General features: G+C 38.1%; 1 protein-coding gene across 7 annotated transcripts in view; it reads right to left on the bottom strand.

The window, feature by feature from the left end:
* LOC115219765 (acidic mammalian chitinase) overlaps positions 1–2695 on the bottom strand; it is a 70655-nt gene extending 67960 nt beyond the window's left edge. For 4 of the 7 annotated variants that reach the window (XM_036509706.1, XM_036509707.1, XM_029790011.2 and 1 more), the window contains exon 1: positions 2626–2693. In XM_036509706.1, the coding sequence (XP_036365599.1) occupies positions 2626–2627 (2 nt within the window). In that variant the 5' untranslated portion in view covers positions 2628–2693. Of the gene's footprint in view, positions 1–2625 lie in introns of all 7 variants that reach the window. The other 3 variants (XM_036509705.1, XM_029790013.2, XM_029790008.2) reach the window with 2 other exon arrangements.
* Positions 2696–12500: the final 9805 nt, after the last annotated feature.

The raw sequence follows: 12500 nt of genomic DNA, 5'->3' as shown, positions 1-12500 counted from the left end.
GTGTCAACCATGAACGATTCGTTAGACACACGCTCCTTAACAAAGAATGCACGATGAGATGAAAAATTGCGGGAAGAATTTGACGTGCCCAAATCTTCCGTAGCTAGTTTCCCGTCAGCTTGGATGCATCAACGGGCTTTGTCCTTGAATGTGGACTGGTACCAGAAGATATTGGAAACCGTTGGAGTAGAACTAGATGACCGTGACTTAAAACGGTTTCTGCTGCGAGGACGACGTGAGCTGGCATGTTCTCACCACAATGTGTCCATGCGACGTGCTAATGCATCATCTCTCTCCAAAACGTCGCCATGTGACGAGGGAGAAGGCTTTGTGGTAGAAGAGAAAGCCACTACAGGATCCGAACAGGTATGGTGAGGTGCGGGCTGCACAGTGAAATCTATGATCTTGTCCGCCATGGTGGCTATCTGATCAAGCGAATTGGAGTCGACTGTAGTGGCCAGTATGGATTGGACATTCGGCAGTAGCCAAGAGAAAAACAATTTCCTAAGGAGAGGATTGTCCTCAAGTGGAGTATCGCTGAGTTCATGCAAACGACGAAAAAACTGAGATGGCGTCCTATCTCCCAAGGATTCATCTTGCATCAGTGTCTGGAATTTACTTTCCGCGGATTGTCTGTTCCAATGGAGAACCTCGGATTTGACGAACACGTAAATCGCGTCCGGATATGGGTCAGTGTTGAGACCTTTCACTCAGCATGCAAGGGATGCAGGCATCCCACAGTACAAAAGATTTAGCTGCTGTTGGTGAAGTACTGCATGGGCGGAAAAATACGCATCCAATTGAGCGAACTAAAGCGTGGCATCACCAGAGTACGCGGGTAAGTTGGAAAGACTCATTTTGTATAGAGAAGAGTGCTGGAATAGTAACGTGTGTGCGAAAAATAATATTCTTAGCAAAATTTTTGAATTTTTTGTATGCTATGTGTAACAATAAACAAAAATTTCTTTTTTAATCGCTAAACCTGGGCTGCAGTCCGTTCAAAAAAATTTTTGTATTTTCTTTAAGAAGTCGTCAGAAAATGGCGAGCAAACTGGTAATTTTCTTCTTTTTTTTTTTTTTTCAACACGTGAGGCAATCCAAACATTGCGGTAGACAGGAACGACGGCTAGAAGTTGATGGTCGGCTTGCTTGAAGTGTCCTGTAGCTGCATTTGGTGTATGTACTGACATCAAACGTTGACGGTCGACATTGTGGGAGAAATTACTTCAAAAGGAGATTACTTGACAGAATACCGTGTAGTTCCTTGTAAGGAAGAAAGCATACTCTGCGAGGTACAAGTTCGAGACGAAAAACACGAATTCTAAAGGTTCACTTGAACGTGGAAAGATATTCTGACGTCGGGCCAGACTGCCATTCTGTAGTTCGGGGGAGGCATCTACAATGAGAAAGCTTGCAGCTGCTGAAATCATTTTTCCGTCGGGGTCACCATTTTATAATGGAATTGAAGGCTTGTGATACCTGTGGAGTATCTCCTTCTCCCATTATAATTATTTCTGTGGTCTTGAGGATCTGGAACACGAAGAAGTTTACAAGCGGAGTGCAATTCAACAGTCGTTTATTTTTAGTTCTTGTTCATGTGGTTCGCTCCCAATGACCATCTTTATGGCAGCGCGTGGTTCGTTATAGCTCCGTTCATGTGAGGTTCATTACCTCTGGAGATAACAGGTGAAGATAGAGCGGAATAAGAGTCCGCTGTGAGCCACCAGCTTCGCGGTGTTTCTCAGCATAAGCAAGAAGGAATGGCTATCAGCGAGATCTCGTACAAAATGGCACTGACTTCTTGTACCTCGCTACAACAACAACAACAACAACAGCAGCAGCAATAATAATGATAATGATAATGATAATAACAATAATAATAATAATAATAATCTCTAAAATGCTCGGTTATAATAATATATTTTTTTGGAAGCACTCCGTCGGTTACGACGACGAGGGTTCCGGTTGATCCGATCAACGGAACAGCCTGCTCGTGAAATTAACGTGTAAGTGGCTGAGCACTCCACAGACACGTGTACCCTTAACGTAGTTCTCGGGGATATTCAGCGTGACACAGAGAGTGACAAGGCCGGCCCTTTGAAATACAGGTACAACAGAAAGTAAGAGTGAGAGGAAGTTGTGGTGAAAGAGTACAGCAGGGATCACCACCATCCCCTGCCGAGGCCTCGTGGAGCTTTAGGTGTTTTCGCTCAATAAACACTCACAACGCCCGCTGCCCTAACCACTGGGCCATTGCGCCTCCACTATAATAATAATAATGGTAGTGACAAAGACTCTGAGAGTAAACCTTCAAAAATTTTATCTGAACCTGACAAAGGTTTCAGTGCTGAAGACCTGTCTATTACGTTCAGCAAGTATAATCCAGAAATTCTTTGATACAAAGTCAGAACAAAAAAATATAAATAAAAATAAAGAGCAGGAAAGAAATTTTTAAAAATAGCTCTTCGTCCCCAAATCTCAAGTTGTGGTTCAATAGGAAGCAAAATTTAACCGGGCACACGACACCAAACCCTTGAAACAACAGAACATAATAGTAGTAGTAGTAGTAGTAGTAGTAGTAGTAGTAGTAGTAGTAGTAGTAGTAGTAGTAGTATACTTATTTACATTGCGAAGTGAAGGTCCGTGACGCCCGATTGAAAGCCAAAAACGGTCAGTCTGATGGTGATTAGACTGAGATGGTCCCTATTTATAGGCAACAGCTCTAAGTAATTTGTCGGTCCTCATGGACTAAACAAACACCAGGTGGATATGTTTTTCAAAGAAGAAGAAGAAGAAGAAGGGAGGGGATGGGGAAGGGACGGGAATGACAGGGGTCGGAGGAGAACCTGCTGCAGAACTGCAGTGACAGAAACTATTATTATTGTTGTTGTTGTTGTTGTTGTTGCTGTTCTTTATACAAACAAAATGTATTTAAAGGAATCACTATATGCATCTGTATTATGAAACAGTAAGCAAAAAAAGAAGAGAAATGTAAAGAAACAGACAAAAAAAATTTGGCAGATTTGCTTATTTTCACAAAGAAAGTGTTGGTTGGCGGTACAGTTTGCTTTTTAAATTTTTATTTACAAAGTTATAGCGTTGCAAACACGTGCTGGGACAAAATTAAAAGTAACAGATGAAATACATCGATATCAATTATTATTATTATTATAATGATAATAATAATAATAATTATCATTATTATTATTATTACTTTTTTTTTTCTTTTTCAAATTTGCTTCCATTTCTTGCCGAGTGTCTTCCCGACTCCTAGGGCAAAGAAACTCATAGTATACATTGGTAGACCATTAAACCAAACTCAATAGTTCGTTCATTTTTTTTTTTTTTAAGTTAAATTAATATACATGAGCAGCAACAGTTCTCACATCGACTATTATTATTATTATTATTATTATTATTATTAATATTATTATTATTATTATTATTATTATTAATATTATTATTATTATTGTTATTGTTATTGTTGTTATTATTATTATTATTATTGTTATTATTATTATTATTATTATTATTATTATTATTATTATTATTATTATTATTATTATTATTATTATTATTGTTACTATTATTATTATTATTATTGTTATTATTATCTTTCAAATTGTGTTTCTCCCTGGATCAGCCAAGGCTAATAATACAGGAATCAGATGCCTGCAGTGTTTTTTTTTTTCTTTGTATGTGAATGCGCTTCATGCATTCAGTCAATGCAGTACAGGGTGAGACCCTACCTATAACGTGTTATGTGCAAATCGATGTTATAGCTGGAGGTGTATGTGCTTGCATGTGACACTTTGGACCTTGCTCGTCGTCTCTTCGATTTCGTGCCCTGCCGAGCTCAGCTTTGCCCTTCATCCTTTCGTGATAATAAAATAAAGTATCGGTCAAGCACAGGGAGTTGACAAAATAAAGTATCAATCAAGTACTCTAGTCGATAAAGTAAAGTGTCATACAAGTATCTTGGAATCAATAAAATAAAGTACCAATCAAGTACTTGGGTTCGATATAATAGAGTACCAATCAAATTCTTTGGATCGTTGGAATAAAGTACCAGCCAAGTACAGTGGTTGATAAAATAAGAATTAATCAATTACTGATGATTGACAAAGTAAATTACTAGTCAAATAATGTGAGTCGGTTTAATAAAGTACAAGTTAAATACCTTGGGTTGACAAAATGAAATACTAAGCAAGCACCTTGTGTCGATGAAATAAAGTCCCAATCAAGTACTGGTGTTGAAGTACAGTGGTTGATAAAATAAGTACTAATCAGTTACTGAGGATTGATAAAGTAAAGTACCAGTCAAATAATGTGAGTTGGTTTAATAAAGTACAAGTTAAATACCTTAGGTTGACAAAATGAAGTACTAACCAAGCACCTTGTATCGATGAAATAAAGTCCCAATCAAGTACTGGTGTTGAAAAATTAAGTAATACTCAAGTACTGAGGTCGCGATATTATAAAGTATTATAATTAAATTGTTGTTTTTCTTTATCAGTGGGTGAACTCTTAGCAACCAGTTCTATGATCACAAATACTAATCACACTATATTATAGCCTTATTACCTGTTATAGTATATATTTTCTTTACAATGAAATGGCACGCATGACCAGACATGTTGATGAAAAAACATTGTCTTCAATCAATCCTCAATGAAAATGCGTGGGCAATGTTCTATAACTTTCTTATCAATCAATATATATACTTACCGGAAAGCCTTGGCGTTCTGTGGTGCAATAATTCTCAATAAGAATAATTTGATTGCGCAACAGGCACTAGATAATTTGACAGTTTTTTTTTTTATATTACCTTGTGATGAGAATCTAGCAACTTGCTCTCATTTACTTCTTACTACTTATTATATGGTCCTATGCGCCCTTAACTCTTTGATGGGTTTGTAAATGTGCCGCCATGACTTACTTCGTGTCTCGGATATTTTAGATTCGACACACGCTTGTCCATGTCTAACAACAGTCGATTTCTTCTAGAAGAGAAAGACAACCAGAAAGGGTGGGAGAAAAGGGAAGATTGGAGACCAGCGTGAAACTGGTATTTTATTTATCGACCATGAAGTTGACCTCGGTAAGATTTGAACTCAGAGCACAGAGAGCCAGTACAGTTACCACAAGGAAATTTATCCGACGCCCTTATCCAACACTGAATTACTTGATAGATGCTTTGTTTTCAACAATATGCCTTACTGTACACTCTACATGTTATTTCTCCAGTACTTGGGTTCGATATAATAGAGTACCAATCAAATACTTTGGATCGTTGAAATAAAGTACCAGTCAAGTAAAGTGGTTGATAAAATAAGTACTAGTCAATTACTGAGGATTGATAAAGTAAAGTACTAGTTAAATATTGTGAGTCGGTTTAATAAAGTACAAGTTAAATACCTGTGGAGGCGCGTGGCTTAGTAGTTAGGGTGTCAGCATCATGATCGTAAGATTGTGGTTTCGACTCCTGGACCGGGTGACGCGTTGTGTTCTTGAGCAAAGCACTTCATTTCACTTTGCTCCAGTCCACTCAGCTGGCAAAAATGAGTAACGCTGCGATGGACTGGCGTCCCGTCCAGCTGGGGAATACATACGCCATTGAAACCGGGAAACCGGGCCCATGAGACTGGCTAGTCTTTAAAATGGCGCATTTACTTGTGGAGGCACATGGCCTAGTGGTTAGAGCAGCGGACTCGCGGTCGAGGGATCGCGGGTTCGAATCTCAGACCGGGTGATGTGTGTGTTTATGAGCGAAAACACCTAAGTTCCACGCGGCTCCGCCAGAAGGTAATGGCGAACTTCTGCTGACTCTTTCGCCACAACTTTCTGTCACTCTTTCCTCCTGCATCTTGCAGCTCACCTGCGACGGACCGGCGTCCCATCCAGGTGGGGAACCTATACGCCAAGAAACCGGGAAACCGGCCCTTATGAGCCAGGCATGGCTCGAGAAGGAACAAACAACAAAGAGTTAAATACCTTCGGTCGACAAAATGAAGAACTAACCAAAGCACCTTGTGTCAATGAAATAAAGTCCCAATCAATTACAGGTGTTGAAAAATAAAGTAATACTCACGTAATGAGGTCGCGATATTATAAAGTATTATAATTAAATTGTTGTTTTTCTTTATCAGTGGGTGAACTCTGACTAAGCAACCAGTTCTATGATCACAAATACTAATCACAATATATTATAGCCTTATTACATGTTATAGTATATATTTTCTTTACAATGAAATGGCACGCATGACCAGACATGTTGATGAAAAAACATTGTCTTCAATCAATCCTCAATGAAAATGCGTGGGCAATGTTCTATAACTTTCTTATCAATCAATATATATACTTACCGGAAAGCCTTGGCGTTCTGCGATGCAATAATTCTCAATAAGAATCATTTAATTGCGCAACAGGCACTAGGTAATTTGACGGTTTTTTTTTATATTACCTTGTGATGAGAATCTAGCAACTTGCTCTCATTTACTTCTTACTACTTATTATATGGTCCTATGCGCCCTTAACTCTTTGATGGAGTTGTAAATGTGCCGCCATGACTTACTTCGTGTCTCGGATATTTTAGATTCGACACACGCTTGTCCATGTCTAACAACAGTCGATTTCTTCTAGAAGAGAAAGACAACCAGAAAGGGTGAGAGAAAAGGGAAGATTGGAGACCAGCGTGAAACTGGTATTTTATTTATCGACCATGAAGTTGACCTCGGTAAGATTTGAACTCAGAGCACAGAGAGCCAGTACAGTTACCACAAGGAAATTCATCCGACGTCCTTATCCAACACTGAATTACCTGATAGATGCTTTGTTTTCAACAACATACCTTACTGTACAGTCTACATGTTATTTCTCAAGTACTAAATGCAAGGTCAGATCAGGACCAGTTCCATCACAAACTGAAAAAAATATGCTATAAGTAATTATATAAAAGGCGGCGAGCTGGCAGAAACGTTAGCACGCCCGGCGAAATGCGTAGCCGTATTTCGTCTGCAGCTACGTTCTGAGTTCAAATTCCACCGAGGTCGACTTTACCTTTCATCCTTTCGGGGTCGATAAATTAAGTACCAGTTACGCACTGGGGTCGATGTAATCGACTTAATCCGTTTGTCTGTCCTTGTTTGTCCTCTCTGTGTTTAGCCCCTTGTGGGCAATAAAGAAATATGTAAGTAATTATATAATCCTACTAATTGCTCATGGTCGGAGAGTCGGTGACTAAATCTCCCCTCACTACAATGCAATCTAGAAAGGGAGGAGAGTTGGCATCCAATACAACAACATTATAAAGCTGGCTGCTTCAAACCATGCAGATCTGAAATGGGGATTGTATGGCCATCTGAAAGGTCATGGATGGAAAGTCAGAATTTCGATCGACAACAAGGAAGCACAAGAAAACGGCAATCACCTGTGAATATGGAGCAATCACTATGTATGTATGTATGCATGTATGCATGTATGTATGTATGTATGTATGTATGTATATATGTATGTATGTATGCATGTATGTATGTAGTATGTATGTATGTATGTATGCATGTATGTATGTATGTATGTATGTATGCATGTATGTATGTATGTATGTAGTATGCATGTATGTATGTATGTGTATGTATGTATGTATGTATGTATGTATGTATGTATGTATGTATGTATGTATGTATGCATGCATGCATGCAGGTAGGTATGTAGGTAAATAGGTAGGTATGCATGCATGTATGTGTGTATGTATGTATGTATGTCATTATGTAAATATACATACATACATACATACATACATACATACATACATACATACATACATATATATATATATATAATATATATATATATAATATATATATATATATATATATATATATATATATATATATATAAATGGATGAATGAATTATCTTTTGTTTACCGTTAACATGGAAACTTCAATAAACAGTTACCAGGGTCGCAAAATTCATCTGCGTTCAACTCATTTATTTATTTATACTATTCAAATTACTGCGCATTAACGCGGAGTTTCTACCTTTAAATAGGTCGCGCTACATCCTTGTTACTTGCGTGAATTTTGCAACCCCGGTAACTGTTTATTGAATTTTCCATGTTGACAGTAAACAAAGGATAATTCAATAACCCATTGACATATTTTTCAACAGATTATCTTATAACCTACTAATATAACCGTTACCGCAAATGGAGTGATTTAATATCAACGTTTCGCTTAAGGATATTCCTATTCCCCCAAAGAATGCTTTCCTTAAGGAACTCATCAATAAGACGAATGCATTTATCAACCGCATCAGATGGCTCACCTCCTTCTTCGACAATAAGGACTTACAACAGACCAGTAATAATATTTCTTCTGAGTATACAAAATTATTTAAATCGAAGGGTACCCCTCCACCTAACCCTAGATTGAAGCAATTCGAGGATGATCTATGGTCCATCGTGAAGAATATAAAATTTCACCGTTCACCCCTCAGGAACAAACATCTTAGATATCTTCACAACGTCTCTAAGGAAATCAATAACATAGATTGCATCCTTGTTCAATCTGATAAAACCGGAAACCTCTATAAGCTTACCAAGAGCCACTATTTGGAACTGCTGGAAAAGGTGATCCATAAAAACTACAAGACCACCAGTAGGAATACTCTCAGGCAGGCTAACCTAGAAGCTAAAGGAATTATGGAATCGTATGGATTACAGATGAAGACAGAACCGTTGAATCCCAGGCAGCCTCGATTTATTTTAAAAGACCACAAATAAAACTTTTATAATAACCCATCCTCACGTCTTATCTGTCCTTCCAGCTCAGACATCAGTAGACTTAGTAAATACATCTTAGATAAGTATATCCCTATATTAATCAATAAATTAAAAACTTAGCTTATGGTCTAATTCTTTTCAAGTTGTAGATTGGTTTACTTCTATTACTAATAAGGTTAACACTAAATTTATTCTGTTTGATATATCTAGCTTTTATTCATCAATCAACCCTATTACACTCAATAAGGCAGTCTGGCATGCACACAATAAAGCAGGTCTCTCTAGAGAGAAAATTAATGTGGTACTGGCTGCTAGAAAATCAATCATTAAGTTCGATAACAAGTTGTGGGTCCGGAGGGATACTCCCAATGCGTTCGATGTCCTAATGGGAAGTTCAGATTCAGCTCAAATTGCTGATTTAGTCGGCACATATATACTTTATGAAATGGCCGACCAGTTCCCAGACATCTGTGGAGGTCTATATCGTGATGATTGTTTGATTTACTTCCAAAACATTTCAAATCAAAAAATACAGAAGATTAAGAATAGATTAGTTAGGTCTTTCATAGAACGAGCTTTCACATCGTTTTTGACGATGAATTAACTAAAGCTAACTTCTTAGATATTACTCTTAATTTGCAAAATAACTCATACTTCCCATACCACAAACCTTCCACCAATCTCAAGTATATTAGTCCTTCCAGTAATCACGCTAGGGCAATTACTAAGAATTTAGTTAAAAGCATTTCAGTTAGATTGTCTAAACTATTCGCCAATGTTGACATTTTTAACGACAAGGCAGAATTTTATAACTCTGCCTTAGTTAAAGCAGGATATAAACAAAAAGTTACATACATTGATTCTGCTCAATCTCATCCTTCATCTACTGTTCAAGACTAGAAATCTAGTTGTAATAAGAAGAGTGATTTTAATTCTAATATTGTAAACAACACAAAACATAATAAAATTCCTTTACGAGGTAAGGGAGGCGAGCGTTATTTAAGCCCATTTTTTCACTCTGGGGGTATTTCACCGTTCATTAAAGATAGTACCACTCACAATTTGACTGTTACTAGGAAAACTGTCTGGTTTGTTATTCCGTACGGAAAACAAATTAAATCTAATCTTCCTTTGCAGTTCCGTGAAGTGGTTGGTAAGATCTTTCCCAAAAATTCTAGATATTATTTAATTGTTAATTCTCATATAGTTAGAGTGGCCTTCTCCAACACAAAGAATCTTTCACAAATTATATCTTCTCATAATACCAGTCTGCTAAATAAAAGTTCATTTTCTGGGAGTTCCAACATTAATTTTGTTAATTCCAGCCCCTCACATAATAATAATAATAATAATAATAATAATAATAATAATAATAATAATAATAATAATAATAATAATAATAATAATAATAATAATAATTGAGAGAGATGACAGGGGACTCCACAATCGTCAATTTGAAGTCAGAATACCTGCAGCTGCATATGGCTGAGAGACTGTGGAAGTATCAGCCAGTAAGGTAAAAGGGCCGCACATACTGTGTGGCCAGGCTGGGATTCGGGCTAAATTCAGCACCGGAGATTATGGCGACAATTCTCAAAACCATCTTGGAAAAGGCAGACATAGTGAAAAGAGCCACCAATTCCTATATTAACGACATCTGGTAGACGAGAACATAGTATCGGCAAAGGAGGTCATAAGCCACCTGAAGAGTTTGGGGCTAAACGCCAAGCCATTGGAGGCGATGGAGAGAGGAGCTGCACTGGGACTCAAGCTACGGAGAGACAAGGCGGCCGGCGCGTTTGGTGTTTCGGAGAGGGAATGAGATCCCAGAGCTGGGCACGAGGACGAGTAGGTGAGAACTGTTTTCTGTCTGTGGGAAGCTGTTGGGACACTACCCGATTGCAGTATGGCTCTGGACAGCATGCAGCTTCATCGAGAGGCGAGCTGAAGGAGTGCAGTGAAGTGACAAAGTGGGAGAGAAGACAACTGCCATGATACAAGAAGTCTTGGGGTGAGTGACTGCGGAGGACCCAGTAAGAGGAAGCTGGTATGTGCCTAAATTGAAGAATGGGATAGTATGGTGCGATGCTCGCAGTATAGTGACAGGAGTTATCCCTGAAATTGGAAGTGTCGTGGTGGAGAATGCATCTAATAACGTTTTAAGTGTCGTGAAATCTCAAGTAGTCAAATCTCGAATGGAAATAGTTCTACCACCGTTTTGCGTGGAGCATTTGAAAATTGCGAATTCCAAAACATGAAACCTGAAGTTATGCAGAAAATTCACATCAAAAGAAATAAATATATTTATTAATAATGACACACATGCATAAATATATTTACACACACACACACACACACACACACACACACACACACACACACACACACACACACATAGTCATTCATATATGTATCAGCTTTTGAGACGACTGAAAATGATGTGCCGCAGTTCTTGTGAGTTTTACTCTAATTATTTACTATTTGACGGTAAAAATCTTCTATACATATATATAAAAGGCAGTTTGTCTGTCTGTGTGTCTGTTAGGTTGTACCCTCACCCTGACCATGGCTTTCAACCGATTCTGATGAAACTTGACACAAACATAGCCCAATGTCATAATTCAAAACTAATGCAGCGAAAATTTTGAAAAGTTCCCCCAGTTCTGAAAAAAATCGATAAATTCGACATGGGGTCGAGAATCTCAGCTTATCATATGCAACACATTTTCCGTTGTAGTTTTCGCAACTTGAAATCGATTTTCACCAAACTCATGGGGAAGCTTAATGTTACCCTAAGGAACTTAATTCTGACGTTAGTTTTCCATGCAATACCTTAGCATCAGAAAAAATCGATAAAATCATGCCATTTTTGGAAATCGCGTTCAAATTCAAGATGACATATTTTCGACAATATATTTTTTTTTGAAATTCACAGCAAGCATCATGTCTGCTCCAAGGAGCTATATGGCCCTTTTGATTCCAATAGGATACGTTATTACTGGAAAAAATCGGTTAATTACATCATATGGGGCACACATAGCAAACCGATTTTTCTGCGATATTTTTTGAAAGTTCACAGATTTTCCCTACACCAATGTTAAACATCAAGTTTGCATTAAATGTCAAACTAACGACCTTTTGTCAATGCAGTTAACAAGTATTGGGAGAAATCGACAAAACCATATCACTTTGAGACCGACCATACGAACCCTACAAAACTGACTTTTATTATTTACAAAATAACGGTTCAATGAGTACAAAAAAGGGTAAAAATGTAGAGGGCATTGCTTATCGACAAAGTTTCTTACATACCCGGGCAACGCCGGGCTATGCTGCTAGTATTGATATAATTTTTCACAAAACTACATCAATAGGCGCAGGAGTGGCTGTGTGGTAAGTAGCTTGCTAACCAGCCACATGGTTCCGGGTTCAGTCCCACTGCGTGGCATCTTGGGCAAGTGTCTTCTGCTATAGCCCCGGGCCGACCAATGCCTTGTGAGTGGATTTGGTAGACGGAAACTGAAAGAAGCCTGTCGTATATATGTATATATATATATATGTGTGTGTCTGTGTTTGTCCCTCTAGCGTTGCTTGACAACCGATGCTGGTGTGTTTACGTTCCCATCACTTAGCGGTTCGGCAAAAGAGAGACCGATAGAATAAGTACTGGGCTTACAAAGAATAAGTCCCGGGGTCGATTTGCTCGACTAAAGGCG

This window comes from Octopus sinensis, linkage group LG15 (genome assembly GCF_006345805.1).
Source record: "Octopus sinensis linkage group LG15, ASM634580v1, whole genome shotgun sequence".
NCBI lineage: Eukaryota > Metazoa > Mollusca > Cephalopoda > Octopoda > Octopodidae > Octopus > Octopus sinensis.
Note: the sequence above shows the minus strand (reverse complement) of the source record. Positions and strands in the feature narration are given on the sequence as shown.